The following is a 26777-nucleotide window of genomic DNA, read 5'->3' on the forward strand; positions in this document are numbered from 1 at the left end:
AGCATCAAACACACCCAAGAACAAGGGGGATTACAGGTGTGAGAGGAAAGCAGCGGCAAACACTTACCAACCATGTGTTTCCGCACATGAGCCATGGTATAGAACTTCTTCTCACAAATTTCACAGGAAAACTTCTTTTCTGCATATCCGTGGACGATCTTGATGTGTTCATGAAGGGACCAGAGTTTCTTGAATGATTTGTTACAGGAAACACACTGAGCAGGATAAATAGAAACACTCTTTGTTTATAGGCGCTTGCAGAAAGCCATACCTGCCTGCTGGCAGATGAGACGGACGTGCTTTAGATTCGCGGCACAAGGCCAGAACCCGAACAAACGCTATTCCTCCATGGAGTCCTGATTCCAACACCAGCGTCTGTGTGTGCTATTTTCCAAGGGGTGTATTTTAGAGGCACTTTGGGAGTATGAAAACAATGGCAAAAAGTAAGACAAAAAGAACTGAAAAGTTCCACTAGTATCAAAGAACTGTCCGCTCTTATCAAGGTAGTATTCTATCTATGAAAAGAATCTTCCGGCTTTTTTTAATATACAGATAACCAAGAGTGGCTGCCTCCCACACATGAGTCACAACGCAATCAGCAGATGTTTACCAGAGAATACAAACTAATGTTAAATTGGCATAAATAAAAACAAGATAAAACAAGGGACTTATTAAATGGTTATAAATCTGTAGAAGTACAACAACGTTTCTGTACCTTAGAGAATGCATTTGGAACCTTCACCAACACACACTACTGAGGTTTTATTACATTTTCCCGAATCTCCTTCCCCCGGCAGAATTTAATATAACCCCTACACTGTTCACTTCCTTCTCCCTTTTCCCTTACAGCCCAGCGCCAGGTCTCCCCCACAAGCATCTATAGGAAACACACGCAACACTGCTCGTTCCTCGTATTACGACTCGTTAACAGTCTAGAATATCAGGCATAAAGTATATCAAAACAAAATACTTCTGATTAAAGTAAAACAGTACTAGAAAGTTCTAGGTAATCAGCAGACTCTGGGATACTTAAGGGAACAAGTTGGTATTCACCATAAATAAAGATCACTGAACATCACTGTCACTTCAGGAAACGGACTCAGAGAAGAGTTAAAAAGACAGACCTCTGGTTGGATGTTGCTCAAGGAAAGGGAAGACTACTCCCATAAGCCATTTTTTTAGGGAAGGATTTTAATTTTTACTTGCTCCTAGGTCACCAGGATTATTAGGATCTATACAGAAGAACAAAGCAGTGTTCTTTAGGAATGTAGAGAGAGATCATTTAGCAGAATCCACAAAACCTAAACACAAGTTTAAACACATTTTGGTGAGGAAAGTCACAAAAAAAGGATTTATTAAATGTTTTCTTTCCTGTGACTTAAAAAAAAAAAAACTGTATAACTATAGAAACCGAATAACCATAGAAAGATCAAGATCCACCTTTTCAGCAGACTCATTAGAGCACCCAGGTTCCACCCCTAGGGGGCAGCACCACATCACACCCCCTTTGGCCTGACCTGTTGCAACCAATTCACAACCCAGCAGAGCACTGGCAGTGACTGGAGGGGATGGCGCCACGACTCAGTCGTCTTTCATTTACCCAGTGTGTGCCAGATCAAGTCACAACTGACAAATCAAAAAGCAGTGAAGTTTTAGCCAATGCAATTTATATATTTTTAAAAGTCACTTTAAAGTAAAGCAACGATCTCAGTTGTTGATTAAAAGCAAGAGGAAAAGCGACAAATAAGGAGCACTCCAAATTAGGAGCACGCCAAGAAACAAAGCAAATCAAAACAGTTCCATCTTTTAAAAGAAGTATAGCTCAAATATGGTACAAAATATTTCTATCGTACACATTTTATAGAGATATTAATAGACTTACCTTTTATGAATACTCATTAATATGCATTCACATGTGCAAGCAAATGCAGCTCAACATAACTCACTCAATATAATATAATTAGCACACCTCTTAACCTATCACAACATAGTCCTTCCAAGACACCGGCCTGATTTGAATATCATGTTCTGTTACCTTAACAATATGGTACAGAGCATTATGGAACCCTCCTGCCAGGTGGGCAACATTTTCAACCAGCTCAGCCTCTGTTTAAAGTTTGCATATTCCCATGGGCTCAGCCTCTTGACAAATTTAGTGTTGTCATCTCTCCACTGGTAAAAGCAAACTCACTCCTGGAGATCTTCCATTTCCTCCGGTCTGAGTCATTACGGTTTTTGTCCCCATCAGCTGCACTAGAATCTGGCATCCTTTTAAACCTAGAAAGGGACCTCTCTCTACTCCTGACCTTTGCTCACTATCTCCCGCTTTGCCAGAGAAGATGCCAGAATGAATTATATTACATGTCCTACAACAGTGAATCTCAGTGCAAAGTCGGTGTTGACTTTACCTCCTGGGCAATCACCTATAACAGATCCCCCTTCTAACGTGCCTGGGTTCCCGCTAGTCCAGCGTCAGTTAAATTTAATGCTTTGAAATAGAATGTTAAGCCTGGGTTTTGAAAAGACCAAAGGAGGAGCTCTTAGAGAGATAAATTGGTGAAATCTGTCCCTTCAGCCTCTATCGTATTTATTTTCTTGGGCAGATACCAGGTGAGTCGGAACAGCCAGGTTCTATCCTGGGAAGTTTGCCCTCTTGGTGATGAAACCTACCTGAATATTTTTTTCACAGTCTGTTTGCTGGTGAAGGGACAGCTCACTTTCCAGGACAAACTTCTTGCCACACTTATCACAAATCTGCATGCGCCTATGAGTAACGTTCATGTGCTTCTCCAGGTACCAGCGAGTATTAAACACCCTGGGGCACTTCTCACAGGTCAGAGTCTCTTTCTCTTCACACTTAGCTTTCTGGACTGGTGCTTTGGGCTCCTTTGTGGCCCGCTTCTTACGCTTAGGTGGCTCTACACTCTTCCTACGACCTCTGGTAGTTCTGGGAGTAGGGGAAGCGGCAGCTGCAGCAACAGAGGCAGCTCTCCTCGTCCTCCTTTGTGTAACGCTGACTTTCTCCACTATCTTCTCCTTTTTCTTCTGCCTTTCGTTCTCTCCATAGTCATTGCTGTCATCTGTGGCCTCTTCCTCACTCTCTTCCTCTTCCTCCTCACTGCTTGTCTTAAGAACAGGAGTCTCTTTGGACTGAGAAGAGACACCCTTTTCCCCTTTAGACACATTTAACGTTTGATTATTAAGGTTTACCTCCACTATGATCTGCTCCCTTTTGTAAGAGACCTCTTCGTCGTCCTCCTCTTCTGTGTCATCAGAGTTCTCCCGGTCGCCTTTAACAGCATGCACCTCAGACACTGCCCTTGTCTCCCTGAAATACGGCTGTTCCTCTGTCTCGTGGAGATGCGGTTTGCTCATCTTGCTGTCCACTAACACAGAATAAGGACTTCCCGATTCCCTTTTGTACACTTTGGTGGACAGGTCAAGTTCCTGGTTGGCACCATGATAAAAGGTAGATGGCACTTGACCACGACGGCTATCTTCTTGTGCCATCCCTGCTACATGCGCAGCACAGTTTTCAACCAGCTCCTGACAAGAGCTGGCTGTGTGGCTCATTGGTAAGTGGCCCAATTTATTAAGCGGTGCAGGCTCTAGAGAAATAGCTTTAAAACAGGGTAATTATTAAGACTCAAATATTTTTCCATCCACAAAAAATCACTCAAATGAAAAAAAGGTATTCCTGGAAGCTGTGTGCAATTCTTCCAGTGTTGCAGCACCAAAGCATAAGTCAAAAGGTTTGGTATTACGGCAAGAGCAGAGCACTAGTGATTTTTCTTTTGAAGAAAGCTGCAAGTGACTTGGAGCATCTTACCTACAAAGAAAAACAAAGAGGACGAAAGATCAGATATCACTGTTTCCTTCTTACAGCATGCACTTACATCATACAACAAACATAGCTTAACGTGATTAAACTCTTCATATATGCAATTCTTTAAATGGTTCAGTGGGCCATTATGTTACTGAGTTACATGAATTCAACGAACATTTGTTAGAATGTAAACTCTAAAACAGCAGGAGTCATCATCTGTCCAGTTCACTGAGATAGCCCATAGAGCTCAGCACAGTGCCTAGCACTTAGAGGTGTTTGGTATGTATGTGATGACTATACAAATATCTACTACTGCGTAGCATTCATTATCCTAGATGCTATGGGACATACTGATATGGCAGAATATACGCTCTTTATCCACGAGGAGTTTACAGACTAGTTGTAGAACATGTGTTGTCCGCGACACACTCAAGAGCTTTATGCTGGCTGGCTTTCTTTTCAACATCAGTCACCACCATCCACCACAGTGAGAGCTCACAGAACAAAGGGTAGGGAGCTAGGCACTGTGAACTAGGAAAACAAAGCTGCTAATTGACACAACTACAGAAAAGAGAGAAAATGTCCCTAGCCTTAAATAATTTAGACGATATTATTATAGATCTTATTGTTTTCAGGTTTACTAAACTAATTTCAAAGTTGCCAAGTATTTTAAAATTTGTTCTATGCATAGCTCACTAGATCCACTCAATAACCGGGTGATTTTTCATGTGTCAGTTGCACAGAAGTCTAAATTCTAAGAAACAGAAACCATCAGGTTGATATGGTTCCAAGAAAAATAAAACCATCCATTAGAAAGAAAGATTAGAAGGGCACATAATTTGCTCTGTGACATAGCTCACACTGCTGCTTAGTCAACCACCTAATCTCTGAGTCATACAAATATTGAAGCGAGCACACACGGGGCCTAGCTGACAAGGGAATGAGACGAGCACTTACCGAAGGCCTGTTATGTGCACAGGCCCTGCAAAAGTGCTTTTTATCTATTATTTCTATTTAAAACCCTCCGCAAAACTTTGGGGTTGATTTTTAAACTCATTTTAAATTTTTTATCAAAGTGATTACTTGGGGGGGAAAAAAAGCATACGCAGTTTTCAAGTCAAATGTACTGGCAGGTTTATAACAAACTTCTGCCTGCTCCATCCCACCTAAGTCCCACGCCAGAGACAAAAACATTCAACTATTTTAGCTGTCCCCCGTCCCCTTCCCCCAGTATTTGCATATTTCTAAATAATGTGATGTTTCTTTTTTTTCAATTTTAGATATCACCACTTGTCTCCCACTATAGTTTTCTCACCTTATTGTTCCCAACTCCCCCTTCATTCTCCCAATATAGTTGTTTCACAACTTTTTGCTGTATTTATTGCTTAATTATGACTGTAATTTGTAGTTCCCAACTATTTCTATCATTCCCTTGCCACTGTTTTCTCTTCCATTTTCTTTGTCCTTATGTATTTATTCTTTTAAAAAAACTATTTTGCTTTTATTTCAGTGGGATTTCAGAGAGGAGTGGTGATAAATGCCCCCATGTTTTACTTGACATCTGAATAGATACATTTATACTTTTTTGGATTTATAAATGAGAAAATTATGCCTCTAAGAGGTGAAATAATTTGTCTGAGACCATATATCTATGTCTGACCCCGGGTCTGCCTGACTCCAATGCTCATGATCTTTCTATTTCTGCTGTGACAAATGACACTCCAAAATCATTTAAACTCAATTACTCCTGGTACTACACATCTTTTTTCATCAAATAGTCTCATACCTCATATTTTAAGTAGGGAAATCCTAGTAACTTTATTTTGCATGTGCCAAAACTTCTGACCCATGGCAATAATGTAAACTACTACAGGTACCATTAAATAAACTTACTCACATTAATTATCTCAAATTAAGCAAGGGAAGAGAGACAGTAAAATTCAATTAACCAGCAAAAGCTGGGAATTAAAAATCAGGAAGACGAGAAAAATAAATGAAGGGCAATCCTCTGTGGCAGTCACTACAGGCTCCTTCCAGCTGCTTCTGGCCCTTGGCCTTCTGGGCATGCAGTGGGACTGCACTTTCTAACCCTGTCCCCTCCCCGACAGCTGGGTGGGGCCACGTGACTACTTCTGGCCTGTGCATCATGAGTAGAAGCAGAAGGCCAGGGCATTTTCTAACCCATACGAGACCCCCCCAGATCTCTTTTCCCTCTGCCACAGGGACCAGCAATCTTCGAGGTGATGGCTGCTATCACTGCTATCCCTGGGTGACTAAAATGACCTACAGGATATCAACAGCGCAGTGGATTTTTTTTAAAAAAAATTCTCTTCTATTAATTCTACAGAGTGTGTTTTTAAAGCCACTGAGATCTTGTGTTGCTTGCTACTGCAGCATAATCTGGCCTATCCTAGCTGATACAGGTAGAGTCCAGAAGTGGGGTGCTGCCTCATCAAAAAACCTAAAATATATGACAAAGGCTTAGGAGCTGGGTGGAAGGAGGAAGGAAACAGTTATCGGAGGCTAAAAGGACAGCAACTTATACTATGCAGTGGTGAAATTACTGGTGAAACTATCAGCTACTTATCTCAGAAGGTAGATAATATGCCACGAGAACTTACAGCTCTAGTGGGAAAATGGGCTATTAAGAGAGGGTGTTGGCTACTGTTGGCTGTATTAGACAAATTATTACATGAAATAGATGACTTCAGAAAAGAATTGATCAGTTTACAATCAGGAATAAAGGGAGTCCAGAAAAGTCAGCAATTTGTAGGGGTAGAAGAAGCACGTACCTAACATGAAACTAAGAAGGTCTTTGAGCTACAAATGCTGATCAGAATTCAGTCTTGAGGCAAGGATCACGTCAAAGATTTGGCCTTCACAACCATTGATAAAACCTCCCAATTGATTAAGGTGGTGCCAATAAAAAAGCTGGACTAAAATGAGGCTCTCTTACCAGAGCGGTGTCTCAGTCTACTTTGCTACAAAGTGTATTTCTCTCACGTGAATTAGTTCAAATGCTGGTAGTAAACAGGGAAACGACATCTGTATGCAAAACAAAAACATGTTGGTTTGTACGAGATTCTCCCCTGCAAGGTAATGTTTGAAGTGACCAGGAGAAGGCTTTCTCACAATTAAAAACAAAAGCTTAGCAATATATGAAGACCTTAAGAAAAAAGCTGAACAGCCTACTTCCGTACCTTCCTTCAATGCAAGTAGTGGCCGGCTCAGCTGCTTCATGAGCCATTACGCACACTTTCCACTTTCTGTCTGGTGAAGCTGAGGGTATATGTTTCCCTTCCTGTGTTTAAAAATGAAAGCTTTTAATCGCTGAGGCCCACATCGTACCATACATCAAATTTTTTATTGTAATGAAACTGGTCTGTACTGTAAGCAAATGTCTTCAAGACCCCAATCTCAGAGCAGGAAACCACCACCCAGGGGATTATGTCTGCAGAGGTTCAACGGACTGATGCTGGGTGCATATGCAGGTGGAGGCTTAATATGCTATTTTTATTATAATTATTGTTGTTTTTATCGGTGCACTGGTTACAGCGTTACACAGATTTTAAGTGGTCTGTCCCAACCCCATTTTTCCCATAAGCCTGTTTACTTTAGTGTACAATTCTGCAGAATTCAGGAAAGCATACACGACATTATAGCAGAAATACCTGTACTCAAAATTAAGTCAAGGAAGAAGTATGGGACGAATAAGACAGAGCTATACAGCAAATCTAAGACGTACGTTTAGAGAAGAACTGTGGATGTGGTTAGGGCACATGGAGCTGACTGGAAACAAATAAATAGAAAACCAACTAAGATTTTGAGAGTTGTACTGCCAAGAGAACCACCAGCCTGGGCTACAGAGGCTGTGACCATTCAAGACTTAAAATGGCCTTTGGGTGCCCAAGCATCTATGGCAAGAAGTGGGCTAAGGAAGCTGTTTACCCCCCTAAAGAGGCATATTCCTCATTGTCCACTTCAGATACAGCCAAGGAACATAACAGGACAAAAAAGGAGGAGAAGGTCCAAGAGGATGAAGCTCGGGAGCAAAGAAAAAACAGACAGGGAGTTAATCTCTAAGAAGCCCAGTCAGGATCTATTCGAGACCATTCTTGTGGCCGTCTCAAGGAGCGCTCAGAGGGATTTCAAAACCTGTTGCGGTCCATTGACTGTCATACGTCTCCTATTCGTCCTCCCTTCAAATGGGGATGTTTAGGTTTATTATCCTGTCACTACGCACGATTGTACGGTGTACGTGGGGCCAACAGATCATCTGCCAATTTCTTTCATAGGTCTCTGGATCAAGAAGAGCAACATGTGCACCCGGTGCAGAGTCTACTATGCATCATCTCATGAAGAGACCACCAACCATCACCTTTGCATCCCCCAGAGATCCTGGACTTGGACCTTGATGTCATGATCAGATAGGACCTTGGAGTTCCCTACCTTGGGGAGGAAGTGAGTGCATTTTGCCTGTGAGAGAGTAGACTGACTATCTGATGACCAAAACAGGTGCTGTTTATCAAGTATTTTCAGCTCTCTGTCTCCCTGGTACAGGCAATGCTGTGTGTCCTGACCTCCCGTAGTTACTTGAGATTTTGTGACTAGTTCTGGCCAGGATGTTGTGAAATAAGCAGTATGAGTCACTTCTTTCTGAGCCATGGAATTTAATGCTAATGAGAGACCCTCTGGACCTCTTCTACCTCTCAGCATGGTGATCATACTGTACAAGAAGAGCGGTTATTCCATCAGCCTGGATCACTGAGTGACACAAGCAGAGCTCCCCTGCTGATCTATCACGGCCACATAGTAAAAAAGAAATCCTTCACTGTTTTAGGCCACCTAGACTAGGGGGTGGTTTGTCACTGCAGCATAAGCAGCTAATGCAGTCCTTTATGAACATGTATATGTACACATATTACATATGTCAGTTACTAAGTGAAAAGTTATAAAATCAGAAAGACAAAGGGCTGAATTCACAGGGTAATTCTTTACTTAATAAATTAGAAAATAAGACTATTTGTTCTTTTAAAAAATTAGAATTAAAGTGCTTTATTCTATTTTACATCATGTGCACATATATGCATTCCCATATGAACCTAAAAGTGACATCTCACCACGATTAAAATCAGGAAAATTCATAGAAACACCAGTAAGTCACATGGTCACAATAGAAGACGCAGTCTAACTGTTCACTCTGAAGCACTCTTGGGCTTTCCGCCCACATTTTACTTCCTTCATTTGATTTTGGCACCTTTTCCCATATGAGTTTTGGTGATAATCTTCCTTTATCCTCTTTCCAAAGAACTTAAAATACTTCCTAAGGGCACAAAAGAGTAACCTTTAAAAAACCAAAAACACGGTACGGAAAGTACAACCTCGCATGCTCCATTTTCCAACTCTTAATGTGTACCCCCAGTTCTAACTTACTTAGTATAAATCATCGTAACTTAGCTTTTTCAAAGACTCTCTAAGCGAATACATTGAGCTCTAAGAACCTGAAAACAGAAGAGTCAAATAAGAAATAACCCTCGTTGATATAAAGCTGTTTAAATTCATCTCTCATGACATTAAAACAACCCAAGTTCATTTGTTTTTAGAGATCATCTTTTACTGTTTCATAAAACAAATTCCAAAATAAAGTGGGTCATTCCTTAGTGTCTTGCTATAACTAATGCACACAACTTAGGAAAAAATGGAGTGTGTATGTTAGGGGGTATACAAATTGAGGGGCAACCAGTCCTGGCACTCTAAAAGCTTAACCAGCTACTGGGAAGAAAACACAATTTTAAGAAATGAACTAGAGAAAATATGACAGCACATACAAAGAGAGTAAAATACTGCTTCCAGAATGTGCTTTCAAAGCCATTTTTTCCAAGCGAACTAGAAAGTAAGTTTACACAGTTTTCAAGAGTGTTTATTTAGTTTTAACAGTAAAACAATTAATTTTCTTCCCTGAAAAGTTTTAATAGTTAATTTTTGATAAAATCAACAGGTTTTCTTTTTCTATTAAAATAAGCACCTATGCATCCTCCTCATACGTTAAAAAGATTCCATTTGGGATGAGTCTCTTCAAGTAGAAAGGGCGGCCTTGTAAGGCAGGTCCATCTGCTTAGTCCACGTCCTTCAGAACCACTTCCACTGACCCGTTTCCAGAGCTCAAACTACACATGCACCGCCAGACCCTGGTCCTGCTGCATGGAGCGTTTTCTAAGGCATACAACCATCTATGAGGATCAGGGCAAAACTCAAAATGCCAAGGAATGGAAAGGAACAAGGAGGGAAAGATAAATGCAGATCAGCAAAGTTCTTCCAAAAAAAATGATCCTCTAGGGACAGTATATAATGATAAAAGGGACTCTCCACCAAGAAGACATAACACTTATAAATATATACGCACCCAACACAGGAGCACCAAAATTTGTAAAGCAACTCTTAATAGAACTAAAAGAAGACATCAACAACAATACAATAATAGTAGGGGACCTCAACACACCATTAACACCAATGGACAGAACATCCAGACAGAAAATCAACAAGGAAATAATAGAATTAAATGAAAAATTAGACCAGATGGACTTAATAGATATATATAGAACACTTCATCCAAAAACAGCAGGTTACACATTCTTCTCAAGTGCACATGGAACATTCTCAAGGATTGACCATATTTTGGGAACCAAAGCAAACATCAATAAATACAAGAGAGTTGAAATAATATCAAGCATCTTTTCTGATCATAACGCTATTAAACTAGAAATCAACTACAAGAAAAAAGCAGAGAAAGGTGCAAAAATGTGGAGACTAAACAACACGCTTCTCAACAAACAATGGATCATTGAAGAAATTAAAGAAGAAATCAAATATTATCTGGAGACAAATGAAAATGAGAACACGACATACCAAATCATTTGGGATGCAGCAAAAGCAGTCCTAAGAGGGAAATTCATCGCAATACAGGCTCACCTCACTAAACAAGAAAAAGCTCACGTAAGCAACCTCAAACGACACCTAACAGAACTAGAAAAAGAAGAACAAACAAGGCCCAGAGTCAGTAGAAGGAGGGAAATAATAAAAATAAGAGCAGAAATAAACGATATTGAAACAAAAAAGACAATAGAAAGGATCAATGAAACAAAGAGTTGGTTCTTCGAAAGAATTAACAAAATTGACAAACCCCTAGCCAGACTCACCAAGAAAAGAAGAGAGAAATCGCAAATTAATAAAATCAGGAATGACAGAGGAGAAATCACAACAGATACCAATGAAATACAAGAGATCATAAGAGAATACTATGAAAAACTATATGCCAACAAATTGAACAACCTGGAAGAAATGGACAAATTCCTAGACTCCTACAATCTCCCCAAACTGAATCAGGAAGAAATGGAGAATCTGAATAGACCAATCACAAGTAAGGAAATAGAAACGGTAATCAAAAACCTCCCCAAAAACAAGAGTCCAGGACCAGACGGCTTCTCTGGAGAATTCTACCAAACATTCAAAGAAGACTTAATACCTATTCTCCTCAAACTGTTCCAGAAAATTGAGAAAGATGGAGAACTCCCTAACACATTCTATGAAGCCAACATCACTCTGATCCCCAAACCTGACAAGGACAACACAAAGAAGGAGAACTACAGGCCGATATCACTGATGAACATAGATGCAAAAATCCTCAACAAAATTTTGGCAAACCGATTACAGCAATACATCAAAAAGATTATACACCATGATCAAGTGGGATTTATACCAGGGACACAGGGATGGTTCAACATCCGCAAGTCAATCAACGTGATACACTACATTAACAAAATGAAAACCAAAAACCACATGATCATCTCAATAGATGCAGAGAAAGCATTCGACAAGATCCAACACCCATTTATGATAAAAACCCTCAGTAAAATGGGTATAGAAGGAAAGTACCTCAACATAATAAAGGCCATATATGATAGACCCACAGCCAACATCATACTCAATGGACAAAAGCTGAAAGCCATCCCTCTGAGGACAGGAACAAGACAAGGGTGCCCGCTTTCACCACTCCTATTCAACATAGTTCTGGAGGTGCTGGCCAGAGCAATTCGGCAGGAAAAAGAAATAAAAGGAATCCAAATAGGTAACGAAGAAGTAAAACTCTCGTTGTTTGCAGACGACATGATCTTATACATAGAAAACCCCAAAGAATCCACAGAAAAACTATTAGAAATAATCAACAACTACAGCAAAGTAGCAGGGTATAAAATTAACGTGCATAAATCAGTAGCATTTCTATACACTAACAATAAACTAACAGAAAAAGAACTCAAGAACTCTATCCCATTCACAATCGCAACGAAAAGAATAAAATACCTTGGGATAAACTTAACCAAGGAAGTGAAGGATCTATACAATGAAAACTACAAGACTTTCTTGAAAGAAATAGGCGATGACATAAAGAGATGGAAAGACATCCCTTGCACATGGATTGGAAGAATAAACATAGTTAAAATGTCCATACTACCTAAAGCAATATACAGATTCAGTGCTATCCCAATCAGAATCCCAAGAACATTTTTCACAGAAATTGAACAAACAATCCTAAAATTCATATGGGGCAACAAAAGACCGCGAATTGCTAAAGCAATCCTGAGCAAGAAAAACAAAGCCGGCGGAATCACAATCCCCGATTTCAAAACATACTACAAAGCTACAGTGATCAAAACAGCATGGTACTGGTACAAAAACAGGTCCACAGATCAATGGAACAGAATTGAAAGCCCAGAGATAAAACCACACATCTATGGACAGCTAATCTTCGACAAAGGAGCAGAGGGCCTACAATGGAGAAAAGAAAGTCTCTTCAACAAATGGTGCTGGGAAAACTGGACAGCCACATGCAAAAGATTGAAAATTGACCATTCTTTTTCACCACACACCAAAATAAACTCAAAATGGATCAAAGACCTAAAGATTAGGCCTGAGACAATAAGTCTTTTGGAAGAGAATATAGGCAGTACACTCTTTGACATCAGTTTCAAAAGAATCTTTTCGGACACTGCAACTCCTCAGTTGAGGGAAACAATAGAAAGAATAAACAAATGGGACTTCATCAGACTAAAGAGCTTCTTCAAGGCAAGGGAAAACAGGATTGAAACAAAAAAACAGCTCACTAATTGGGAAAAAATATTTACAAGCCACTTATCCGACAAAGGGTTAATCTCCATAATATACAAAGAACTCACACTGCTTAACAACAAAAAAACAAACAACCCGATCAAAACATGGGCAGAGGACATGAACAGACATTTCTCAAAAGAAGATATGAATATGGCCAATAGACACATGAAAAGATGTTCATCATCGCTAATCATCAGGGAAATGCAAATCAAAACTACACTAAGATATCACCTTACCCCCGTTAGACTGGCAAAAACATCCAAAACCAAGAACGACAAATGTTGGAGAGGTTGTGGAGAAAGAGGAACCCTCATACACTGTTGGTGGGAATGCAAACTGGTACAGCCACTATGGAAAACAGTATGGAGATTTCTCAAAAAGTTAAAAATAGAAATACCCTATGACCCAGCCATCCCATTACTGGGTATCTATCCTAAGAACCTGATATCAGATATCTCAAGAGTCCGTTGCACCCCTATGTTCATTGCAGCATTATTTACAATAGCCAAGACGTGGAACCAGCCTACATGCCCAGAAACTAATGATTGGATAAAGAAGATGTGGTATATATACACAATGGAATACTACTCAGCCATAAAAAAAGACGAAATTGGCCCATTCACAACAATGTGGATGGACCTCGAGGGTATTATGTTAAGCGAAATAAGTCAGTCAGAGAAAGACGAACTCTACATGACTCCACTCATAGGTGGAAATTAGTATATTGAGAAGGAGATCTGATTGGTGGTTACCAGGGAAAAGGGGGGGTGGGGGGAGGGTACGGAGGGGGAAGTGGTGTACCCACAACATGACTAACAAAAATGTACAATTGAAATCTCACAAGGTTGTAATCTATCATAACATTATTAAAAAAAAAAAAAAAAATGATCCTCTAGGAAGAATGGCCAGGATGACATTTGGGTCTGTGATAGTAACGGTCTGATACTTGATTCAAAGCTTTGCGGCTTCTGCAGGAGGCTACTCACTTCTTTCTCATCAGGAAGCTATGTTTGTGACACATTTGCCAAATAACAGCTAATCTCAAAGTCTGTGGATGGTCAAATAATTATTTACCAACTACTATAACGCTTACTATGAGTCCACAAAGAGCAGAAATCCGAAAGTTTAGAAGAGAGAGAAATCACGTCTAGTTGGGGAAATCAGGACTGTTTTGTGAAGGACAGAAGATTTCAGAAAAGCTTGAAGGACAGGTAGGTTTTAGACTGGCAGAAATGAAGGCAGAAAAAGTCACTTCAAGTGAAGGAAAATCAGAAGTGGGTAACAGTGGGGTGTATTTCTGAACAAGAAACAGTTTATGTTGTTTAGTTTTGCTGGAACATAGGGCTTGTGGAAGGGCGAGATGGCAAGATAGCTGAATTACTGCCATACTGTGGTCAACTTTGAAGGCTCGGCTGAAGAGTTTGTAGTTAATAAGAATGACAAGATAGGGGCCGGCCCGGTGGCGTAGCGGTTAAGTGCGCCCGTTCCGCTTTGGTGGCCCAGGGTTTACCGGTTTGGATCCAGGTGCGGACATGGTAGTGCTTGGCAAGCCATGCTGTGGCAGGCGTTCCACATATAAAGTAGAGGAAGATGGGCACGGATGTGAGCTCAGGGCCAGTCTTCCTCAGCAAAAAGAGGCGGCTGGCAGCACATGTTACCTCAGGGCTAATCTTTCTCAAAAAAAAAAAAAAAAAAGAAAGACAAGATAGAGCATCAAAGGTTTTTAAGGAAAGAATATGACTAGAGTTGTGTTTTAGGGGTCAAATTATATGACGGCAAACAATTGTAGGCCTATATTTAAGTATATCTTTGAAACATATATAATAAACATACAATTAAGCATGATAGAATAAAGTAAAATACAGTAAAATAAAATAAGAAATTGAAGTAGAAAAAAATAAAAGTAGTAGGCCAGCCCCACGGCCGAGTGGTTAAAGTTTCATGTGCTCTGCTTTAGTGGCCTGGGTTCACAGGTTCAGATCCTGGGCACGGACCTACTCAACTCATCAGCTATGCTATGGGGGCATCCCGCATACAAAAAAGATAGAGGAAGACTGGCACAGATGTTAGCTCAATGCTAATCTTCCTCAAGCAAAAAAAAAAAAAAAGAGGAGGATTGGCAACAGATGTTAGCTCAGGGCGAATCTTCCTCATCAAAAAAGAAGTAGGAAAGTAAGATAATACCAGGAATTGCGACAAAAACAAAATAAAAGCACATACCATTATATACTAAATCCTGTATCAGTACTGACTAAAATAAAATTTAAAATATCCAAATTGTAATTTTTAAAACATTTTTTACAGGAATGTGCTCCTTATGACATAATTACTTAATTTCTCTACCTAGCAATTGAGTTTAAAACTCATGTCCACACTAAAAGCTTTATTTTTTTCTTAATACAGTAGGTTCCACTTGCCTGAAATGACTGAAATCTCACCATGTCCTGTCATTTCCTTAAAAATAACCTCTAAGTACAAAACCTTTCAGTATACCTTATGGTGTACACCAGAGGTCCAAATTACCTCCCACGCTCAACTGCTGTGTAATTTTAACAAGTGTAATAAGAATCACTTAGCCCCCTCTGATCTTGTCCTTTTACATAAAACAAACCATATTATTATGGCAAAGAGTGTTCGACCAAACAGGCTTAATGATGGAACCAATAACTAGGGTTCATTTTTAACCTAAGTTCTGGTACTGTCAATACTTAAACTTGACCAATCTATACCTCCATCTGTCAACCTGAAAAGTGGGAGCCAAGAAAACAAACCACAAAACTGGAAAGCTTGATAAATTCTACTCTCTGATCTACAAAATGCATATGGTAGAGGTAATAGTAACTTGCATTTATATGATGCTTTATAGTTTACATAAAGCACATTTATCATACATTTGTTAAACACTCATTAAGTGCCTATTGTGTTAGGCACTGTAGGAAGCCATCAAGGTGTTCAAAGATCTAACTGGGGAGGCAGACAGGAAAACCAGTAATCACAATACAGTGTAATAAGGACAATTGCAAAAGACAGCATAGCACAGTGCTTAAGAGCACAAATTCTAAAGTCAGAGTACCTGCATTAAAAATCTGGCTCTGACACATCCTAGCTGGCTGGCCTAGAGCAAATTAACCTTGCTATGTCTCATTTTCTGTATCTGTAAAATGGAGATAATACTATCTACCCCATGGGATTGTTACTGGGATTAAATGAGTTAGTATGTGTAAATGCTTTCAAGAGTACTTAGCAACAGTAAGCACTATAAGTGTTTCTTAAATAAACATACCTAAACATATCATGGACAGAGGCCATGTGGAAAAGGAGAAGACTAAATGGGATAAAAGGTGGTGACCATGTCAGAGGAGCTTTCAGAGATGAGATAAAACTGGAGCTGGTCTTGAAGGATAAGCAGAAGTCAGAGAGACACAGAGAAGGGAGGTAGGCAAGTTGCATACGAGAAACACTATATAAAAAAGACAGGAATGAAATCACATAGGTTTTGTTTATCTTATTTAAGCATCACTGCCCTACAATGACTCGGACTGTAGCTCCCATTTCACAGCTGAGGCTCAGTTTAAAAACTTTCCCAGGGGCAGCCCTGTTGCCGAGTGGTTAAGCTCGCGCGCTCCGCTTCCGCGGCCCGGGGTTCACCAGTTCAGATCCCGAGCGCGTACCTGTGCACTGCTCATCAAGTCACGCTGAGGCGGCATCCCACATAGAAGAACCAGAACAGCTTAAAACTAGGATGTGCAACTATGCAATGGGGCTTTGGAGAGGAATAAACAAAGGAAAAAAAGAAAACCTTTCCCCTTTCCCATTGTCATTGCTGGGTGACGGTGATGGAGCAAGAGCTAGAATTCTGGTTTTCTCACTCCTAGTCCCAGTTTACCCACTGTCTCTGATTGAGCTAAATGGTAAACAACAATTATCTCAAAAGAGGCACTTAGGCCTTGAACAAAGAATACCTATATGATACAAAGTAAAAAAATAAAATTCCAGACTAGTTAGTATTCAAGGGTCTAAGTTTTATCCTTAGCTAGTGAAATCCACATCTCCCTTCAAGATGCCCTGAATGTCAGATTGATTCAAATAGATATATTTCAATCTTCAATTTGATCCACCTGAAGTTTGCCTTTCACAGTAACCACTTCTGACACACTAAAGACTAAAAATTTTAATTGTTTTAGTTTATCTTTTAGTTCATTTTCTTGCAACAAAACTGTTAACTTTCCAGTGGATGAAATCTAAATAAATTTGTGGACTTTAAACTTGGTGTGTAATATGGAAGCTATAGATAGAAAATTTACAGTGAAAAACGTTCTACATCCCAGGATCAGCAACATACTTAGAAATATCCTTCAGTGCCAAAGGTGCTCCCAAAATCCACCGGGGACGCACTAGAAAAGCTACCAAAAACAACATGTAAAAGTCACCTTTTCAACAAACAAAGCCTCAAATGACATATACCGCTGGGCCATATTTTAGATAAACATTATAAAGTGTTCTCAGAGGCCTATATTGTATATAGTTGAAAAAACATGAGATTTAACACACTATCATCTAATAAAAGTTAATATGTCAAACAATTCTTCTTTAAGCAGTCCATCTAATCTATTATCTGTGAGAAATGCCTGTCACCTTCAGTTTTAGACAAAGCTTTTATAAAAATAAAATTTCACTGTAGTTTTTTACACATGCATTTAAATGAGACTGTCATTGTGTTTCTTCAATAACATGCAAGTGAAGCTAGTAGAAGAGGACAAAGGAGAGGTCCTCCTCCTAGTACTACCTAATTACCTTCAAGCATCAGCAGTCTCCACATTTCCACATAAGACAATAAAAACTAACGTGCATTACTCATCACACAGTTGGCTTAAGCAAGCTTAACTTTCACCAATAATCTCCTGGGGCCAAAGAAGAAATCGAATACTAAGTAGGCTACACTGTAGGACCTGGATGATCACAATGTACATTCAAAACATCTTTCTATTATTCAATGCAATTCACCAAAATCATCTACAGACGGGAGAAAATAATTTAAAGTAGTTAATTTTAAAGATTTTATTTTCACTTTTTCTCCCCAAAGCCCCCCGGTACATAGTTGTGTATTTTTAGCTGTGGGTCCTTCTAGTTGTGGCATGTGGGACGCCGCCTCAGCGTGGTTTGATGAGCGGTGCCATGTCCGCGCCCAGGATTCAAATCGGCCAAACCCTGGACCGCCAAAGCAGAGCGCGCGAACTTAACCACTCGGCCACGGGGCCGACCCCCTAAAGTAGTTAATTTTAAAAGAAGGGTAAGAGTTTTGAATTAGTTATCTTTTCCGCTGAAATCTGACAGTTAAAGTCTAGGCTTCATGAATGCTTAAATAAAATTGAGTGCCTTATAAAAACAACTAGAAGATATCTACAAGGTACATCATCTTGGAAGGTCTGTCCAGCCTGGACCAAAGGCGGTTTTATGGAATCCAATTATTTAATGTGTTAGTTCACTTTCAGAATGTCATTATTAATTGATATCCTGCCAATTAGCTTTATCAAAAAAAAAAAGCGACTTAAAAGGGTTTCTGAATGTTCCCTTTCCTAATCTCCTAAAAGTAACACCTTAGGTTAGAACTTGGAAATACTTAGCGGGTACGGACATTCACGCTGTGGCTACCCATAATGTAAACCATACAAGAGGCCTGTGTCAATTTGACTAGATCATTGTGACCTTGAATTAAAAACCCATTTAGAAAATGAAAATAATTGAGAAATGCCCTCATTACATTCCTATATTTTACAAAAATAAAAATCACAAATGCTTTAGATGTATGAACGGTATCAGGGAATGCTGGAATTTAGTTTATCTATTTGATCTACCAAAAGACAGGATTTATTGTTTTCTCATTAACAAAAAAAATTTGGATACTTCAAAAATTAACAATTGGGGGAAAAAAGTTTAACTGAACTAGTCTTAAACCAACAGGTATAAAAAAAAATCGTCTAAAACAAAAAGACTTGAGACCAGATGGGCAGATTTAACCCAAACCATAACACACCCAAAACACGGCCAGTGGAAGAAGAAAAAATGCCAACACACCCCCTGCCTGTTCCCTCCCAGAAGTCTGTATATGCCTCTTCTTAGCAGCAATTCTTAAACTTTTGAGAATTTTTGGAAAACTACAGATCTTCTCTCCCAGAAAAATGAACACACAAAAGTTTACATGCAATTTCAAGGGGTCTGCCCTTTTCCAGAAATCCATCCATGCATCCCGTAGGGGTCCAAACCCCAGGCGAAGAGCTCCTGTGGGAGGGCAGATTGTACTTCTCCTGATTCCTAATGTACCTTTAGATTAGGCTCCTAAATTAAATTTTTCTCTCCCTCCCTCCTTCCTCTCCCTATGCTTTTCTCTCAATCTCTCCGGCATATCTATGGTCATAAGTGAAATGACAGCTGAATGGAAGAACAGCGATGAGTAACACTATTAAATGTCAAATAAAAGATCTAAGTATGAATCCCAATATGCTACTTCACCAGGTGTATGATCTTGGACAAGCCAGTGACTCTCCCCCAACCTTGATGCACCCCCTGTGCAACCAGAACGGCAGCACCTACACTGATTTCATCTGATAACGCAGGCAACGTTCCCAGCACATAAGGGGCTTCCAGTGCTAGCTCCTTTCTCCTATCTATTTGAGAAACTCTTTCTTAAAGAAGTTATAAATTATGGGTGGGAGAGCAGAGATTTATGTAATTTTAGAGTTTGTTGCACACATTTTTCTGTAGTGAACAGGAGGTAATGAAGATGAGGGAAAGGAAAAGATTGGGAATGGAATGTACGTTTAAAAAGTGAAATAGGGGGCTGGCCCCGTGGCCGAGTGGTTAAGTTCGCGCGCTCCGCTGCAGGCGGCCCAGTGTTTCGTTGGTTCGAATCCTGGACGCGGACATGGCACTGCTCATCAGACCACGCTGAGGCGGCGTCCCACATGCCACAACTAGAAGGACCCACAACGAAATATACAACTATGTACCGGGGGGCTTTGGGGAGAAAAAGGAGAAAAATAAAATCTTTAAAAACATTAAAAAAAAAAAAGTGAAATAGGCTATAAGCAACCAAAGAAAGAATATAAATTGAACTTTATCGAAATTAAAAACTTCTGTGCATCAAAGGACACTATCAAGAAAGTGAAAAGACAACCCACAGAATGGGAAAAATGTTTGCAAATCATAGACCTCATGAAGCGCCTAGTATCCAAACACTAAGAACAAAGAAAGACAAATAACCCAATTTTAAAACGCACAAAGCAATTGAACAGACAACACTTCTCCAAGCAAGATATACAAATGGCCAATATGGACAGGAAAAGACGCCCAATCTCTTTAGTCACTAGAGAAATGTAAATCAAAGCCACAGTAAGATACCACTTCACACCTGCTAGGATGGCTATCATCAAAAATTGGAAAACAGTAAGTGTTGGCCAGGATGGGGAGAAATTGGTAGCCTCATACATTACCGGTGGGAAGATAAACTGGTACAGCCACTTCGGCAAATAGCTTGGCAGTTCCTCAAAAAGTCAAGCATAGAGTTACCATAAGACCCAGCAATTCCACTCCTGGGTATACACTCAGGAGAACTGAAAATATAAGCTCATACAAAAACTTGTACATAAATGTTCAGAGCAGCATTATTCATAATAGCCAAAAAGTGGAAAGAATGCAAATATACATCAACTGATGAGTACATAAATAAAATGTATATCTATACAATGGAAGATTATCGGTTGAAAAAAGGGATGAAGTACTGATATGTGGCACAACACGGATGAATCCTGAAAACACTATGCTAAGTGAAAGAAGTCAGACACAAAAGGCTACAATTGCATGATCCTATTTACACGAAATGGTCAGAATAAGCAAATGCATGGAGATAGAAAGTAAATTAGTGACTGACAGGAGCTGGGGGTAGGAACGAGCAGGGAGTGACTGCTACTGGATTCCATGTTTCTTTTCGGGGTGATGAAAATGTTTTGGAATTAGATACTGGTGAATATACTAAAAACCACTGACCTGTACCCTTTAAAATCGTGAATTATATGGTAGATGAATTATATCTTAAAACAAAAATAATAAAATGAAACAGGCTCTCTGGACATAATAGTCCAAAGGTGGTCTGAAGCAATAAGATTATCTGAGAATTATGATATTTTATACAAAATGGCATTATTGATTCACTGGCTAGGACATGAACCGCGAACGGGGCTCTAACAGCAGGGATGCCATGAGCCTGGGTGGAAAGTAGAAACACCTGCAGTGCTGGGAGTCCGAGGATCTGGACGGGCTCTCTTTGGGGCTCTTCCATGCTTCTTTTCCTCTATTTTCTCAACCACACACTTAACACCACTGATGTTTGCTGTGTGTGGTGATTGTTTCCACTCTCTTGCCTAATTCATCTGGTCACCTCCCGCCACACAGTAACTCCCAAACTGTCCGACATGAAGGGCTATCATATACTCCCCTCTCCTCCTGTCCAATCCCCTGCCATGTTCCCATGGAGCACCGTCTTTAAAAAACTGTAAGAATTTGCATTTAGGTCATATTTTTTAATTTTTACTAACCAAATATAAAAAACAGGCTATCATAACTTTTTTGGTTAGACTGTCCAGCTTTACCATAATTTCTATTTGACTTTTTGAACACTAAAATTAGCTTATAAATCTCAGGTTGGGGACACCTGGGTTAACGGAACATATTATCTACAGTTTTGAAATAAGGGATTGAGCCCACAACTTTAACCATGATATAGGTAAGTTTTTCCAAAAACAACGCCGGGTCCACCATACTTTCTCAGGGCGGAGAGAGACACAACTACACTTAACACCATTCCTTGAATGAATCTATTCAATCTTCTGGCATAAGCAGAGAAAGCATTCAAGGCAATACGCCAAGTGGGACGTAGAAGAAATCCAGGAAGCCTCAGATACCTGCCATATCTATTGCTATCTTACTTTTTTTAATGGTCCTTTCTTTTAAAACATAAGTGTAGGCTAAGTGAAACAATACCAGGTAACAACGCCACAACTGTGTCAACATGAAAGGCAGAAGTGCCCACCTAATCTTAAAGTTGTTGCATAGAGCACAACTTTACTCAGCAGAGACGTGCTACCTTGGATGCTGGCAAACTGACCCAGTGCATCCTCCCTCCCTTTTGGGAAGCACAGGTGAACTCTATAGAGAAGAGGTTGGTTACTGGAGTTTGGGTTGTTACTCAAGCTGTTAACCACACTGAGTTACGGTTAATGAATCTTCGTGAGACATCCAGTATACCCTAGTCTTGGAAGTGATGGGACTCTGTTTACTGAAACTGCTGTACTCAAACGTGGAGTTTATTTGTGAATGCCCAGATCTCCTTTTTCCCTCCAAACACCTTTTTAATTTTTTCTGTCCATAAAGGTGAAGTCTATAGGTCAAAAGGGTTTATATACTAAGCACTTCGGTCCAATTCCTATACTCTACTCTTCATTCACAAGCTTTGACTAGCACCTACATATAAAGTACCAAGAGTCTAATGTAAGGAGAAGATACTTACTTATTCATTCCTTCAAATAATTATTGTATTGGCTCTAACCTTCACAAACTTAAAAATTTGTTTGGGGAGCAAGAACTCTACAAAAAAATGTAACAATTGCCAAATAAAACACATGGCATCTTTTTTAAAAAGGTGCCATATAATTATTTAAAAGGGCAAGAAAGATGTAGAATGGATAGGCTACGGAAGCCCCTGTGAAGAGCATGAGATCTGAGCTAGGTCCCGAAGAATGGGAGGGATCTGAAAAGACAGAGAGGAAGTTAAAAGACATGTTGAGGAGAAGGCTATGTGAGTAAAGCCATCATCATGAATAAGCACAGTATACCCAGGAGGGGATGAAGACGCAGGCCTAACCAAAGGAATCTTACTGGGATTAGTAGGTGATAAGGCTATAAACACAGAATACGGACAGAAAATGGAGGGGTTTGATTGGAGGGCTAAGAAATATGAGCAGCACTGAAGGTGGCAGAGAGAGCCAAAAAAAAGGGGAAATCAACAGAATTTGTTCATTAGATGTGAAGGACAAAGAAAAGGATCAAAGATGATTTAGACAATCTGAATTTCCGTTCCTGTATCTACTAAGAAAACACAGGTGGGAGAGATGAGAAGGAACATATTTTTTATTACTGTTAAGATAATCAGCCTCAAATTCAAAGATAGTATCTAATTCTATCTTTTGCACAGTGACTAGATAAGGTTTTGGCTAAATATTGCTAAAACTTCTTTACAATGACAACTACTGCCAAAACCTTAAATCTAAACCTCCTTCAAGATTAGACTCCTCACCTTATCTTTCTAACCTCATTTCCCTCCACAAACCCTATGCACCAGCTTTAGGGTCTACTCAATGTTCCCTGGGCACGCCATATAATTTCTCTATGCGAGTCATTAGTGTATTCTGCCATTTTAGCAGAGAATGCCCTCATCTCCCTCCTGAACAACTGAATCTCACTAATCTTTCAATATTCAGTTCAAACACCAGTTGCCTCTTTCTGAAATTCCCCAGCCTCTTTCACTTCTCCTGTGTGTATTTCTGCTCTACTCCTACCTCTATTATACTTATTTCATTCTATTTTGTATAAAAACTGCTTTATGTTCACATTCCCATTGCCAGTGATGGGTTTGGAGGTGGGCCCATGACTAAGTTCTGGACAGTGAAATTGAAGTGCAAGTCTGCTGGAAGTCTTCTGAGAAAGATTTCCACTCTTAAAAAGCATAAGAAAACAATAACCACCACCTTCTGCTGGATGTCATCTTGTCTGGATACGATGCCTGGAACTGTGGTACCCATCTTGCATCCATGATGAGAACTGACCAAAGGATAAAGCAGACATGTCCAAGATGGCGGAACAGACAGGTGGAAAGAACAGGGGTCCTTGATGGTGTCGCTAAACCACAGATTTAAACCAATCCTGGACTGAGGCATCTTGTTACTTGTAATGATACATTTTCCTTATTTTCAAATTATTTTAAATTAGACGGCTATCATTTGAAGCTCAAAGCATCCTAATTTATACTGTCATGTTTGAGATGCAAATTAGACATGTAAGTAGAGATGTCAAGTAGTCAACTGGATAGAAGAATGTGGAGATCAGGGGAGGACCGAAGCTACATATTTGGGAGACATCAGCATATAGAAAGAATTTAAATTTGGGGCCTGGGAAGACAGGATCAATAGAGAGAAGAAAGCTTTAGGGTACTCTAAGGGCAGAGAAGGAAGATCCAACAAAGAAGAGAGACGAAACTGACAGTAAGGTAAGGGAAGCACTAAACTGCAGTGCACAGAAGCCAAGAAACTAAACACTTTTCAAGAAAGAACTGGTCACCTGTATCAAATGCTGCTAAAACACTGAGTAAGACAGAGAAATGTGACCACTGAATTTAGTGACTGAGTAATTCCTTGACAGGAAGCCCCCCTTGTCCTTCCAGCAGCCTCCTTCCTGGAAAAACATGGGTCTTGAGTTAGTATAATGGCTAAGGGCTCCGACCTGGGCTGAGTTCTGGAGCTCCCACTCACTAGCTGCGGGGCCTACGCAACCAGCCAGCCGTAGTGTGAAGGGGAGGGAATGGAGGCTGAGGAACACAAGCTGGAATGGCACTCGAAATAGAGAAAAGGTCTGAGTTTGGTTTTTAAAGATGGGAGAGACTTGAGTCATGTTTAACTGCTGATGGGAGGGAACACCTCTTACCACAAAGAACTCCATCACAAGAAAACATTCTGGAATTCATTGTACTAGGAGGTTAGTTCATTAAGCTTTTAAAAATTATATACAGAAGAAAAGTATGATAAAGCCACAATCTTAAGCTCCACCTCATTTCAGAACATTATCAACCAAAAGAAAAAAGATGATACATTACAACATGTAGTAATAGCAAACGGTAAATGAAAAGTGCCTAATTTTCTCGTCTATACTATAAAGATGATACCAATACTACAACACAGATTCAAAGCGCTAAGCCACAAAAGCCCAGATATTTTAAAAGGAAATCTATAACACAGCTACCTAAAACCATTTGGAACATCCTCCTAAAACACGTCCTTTCAGTCTTCAATACTTTCTCAAATCTGAAGTATTTTTTCCCTTTGGTCTTATTGAAGAAATATGTTGTCTGGAGATAAGCTCTCTATAAACTTGGGTACAAGAACCACATAAGAAAATATTAAAACATTTTTATGTTCACTTCAGGAAATTCTAAAACTTAAAACCACTCCAAATTAAAATACGACCACTTCAAAGAAGAAGGGATAATTTCAAAGTTAAGACCAAAACAGCTTTTGATACAAACCACTTTAGGCTGCAGAAACAGTAACCTAGTTTCATTTTGAGTGTAGTGTTTGTTGCCCTCAAGGGATCTGCAACTTTCGAGAAAGATTTTTTCATTAAACGCCAGATAACAGGTAAAGCAGAGGGGGGAAAAGAAATCAATACATCTTCATGCTACAACACAGCTCAACTCTTCAGATTAAAGGAAGAAAACCACGGTCCTTATGAACAACACACACGCGCGCGCGCGCACACACACACACACACACACACACACACACACACATAGATGTATCATACCGACAAGCCTCTGTTAGTTATTGGTGACATAACACTAAAATTTTAACTCAAGGCTAAACTATGGAACATACGGCAATTTAACAATCTGCTTGTGAGAAGGAAAAACCCCTTAGAATCACACAAAATTATTTCTATTTGCTCCCTGGCCTGACAACTGGTCAGTAGTAACCCTAGCAGGGAAAGCTGATGGAAGATGTTCAAACATATAAAGGTTTTTTCCACATAGAATTCTAAATTACCTTCTCCCAAAATATGGTTCTCTATATTGAATTGAGTGACCGCATATTTCAGTAAGACAAAAATCCCAAACATGCACTTTCTGAATGAACAACCTGTTTCAAGACGTTATCTCCCCATAAACTCCAGAGAAGTTACTTTTAGGGTATAAAATAAATTAATTAGTAACAATACACACTTTAGACGTATATTTTAACGGCACTGGAATGTTTAAAAAACGAACCTATGAACAGCAAGGGCACTGAGCCCAAGAAGAAGTGAACAGACTCCTTGGCTTGTAGACAGATGAGTAGGTGGAGGAAACATTTATGTGGGGAGGATGATTTTTATACAATGCTTTTCTTAATCTAAAGAAAACCACAGCTCTTCACAATGTATGTGCTATAAACAGATGCAACAGGTCAAAAACCTGAATAAATACTTGTTTGCTTGCTTGCTTTCTGTTTTGTTTTCAATAACTTTTGACATAACCCAAATCCAATGAGTAGCCAAGATAATCAAGCCAACATGACCCAGCAGGTGGCCCAGTCAGAAGCCTGGGGACACATGACTAAGTCTAAGTCCCTTCACCCATTTATGCTGAAGAAAAGATTTTAATTAGTAACGTGGATTTTTATGTCATATCTTTAAATATACTTCCTTTACCAAAACCAAAGAATTTTCACACTAGTTTACATCAATGCAAATTTTCTATCACCACTTTCAGCAATATCTTTAAGAAACACGGCTACGGCAACCAAAGATAGTTCTGATCACAGAAACGTTGTTCAAGTAGTTTCTCCCTCCTCCCTCAGCTCCTCCCCACTAAAAAAACAAATTTACCTAAGAATCCCAAAGTTCTGTCAAATAAGTAGTAGTCTTTTATAAATGGACAAAACTACGGCCCACTAGTTAAAATGTGAGTCAGAGGGACTCTGAGAGA

At 39.6% G+C, this 26777-nt stretch overlaps 1 protein-coding gene across 4 annotated transcripts in view; it reads right to left on the minus strand.

The window, feature by feature from the left end:
• Positions 1 to 26777, minus strand: part of ZNF652 (zinc finger protein 652) — a 54563-nt gene that overhangs the window by 10250 nt on the left and 17536 nt on the right. For 3 of the 4 annotated variants that reach the window (XM_070560634.1, XM_008520368.2, XM_070560636.1), the window contains exons 2-3: positions 2671 to 3829; positions 68 to 215 (exon numbers count right to left, since the gene is read on the minus strand). In XM_070560634.1, coding sequence (XP_070416735.1) covers positions 68 to 215; positions 2671 to 3573 — 1051 coding nt within the window. In that variant the 5' untranslated portion in view covers positions 3574 to 3829. Of the gene's footprint in view, positions 1 to 67; positions 216 to 2670; positions 3830 to 7026; positions 7128 to 26777 lie in introns of all 4 variants that reach the window. The other variant, XM_070560637.1, reaches the window with a different exon arrangement.

This window comes from Equus przewalskii, chromosome 10 (assembly GCF_037783145.1).
Source record: "Equus przewalskii isolate Varuska chromosome 10, EquPr2, whole genome shotgun sequence".
NCBI lineage: Eukaryota > Metazoa > Chordata > Mammalia > Perissodactyla > Equidae > Equus > Equus przewalskii.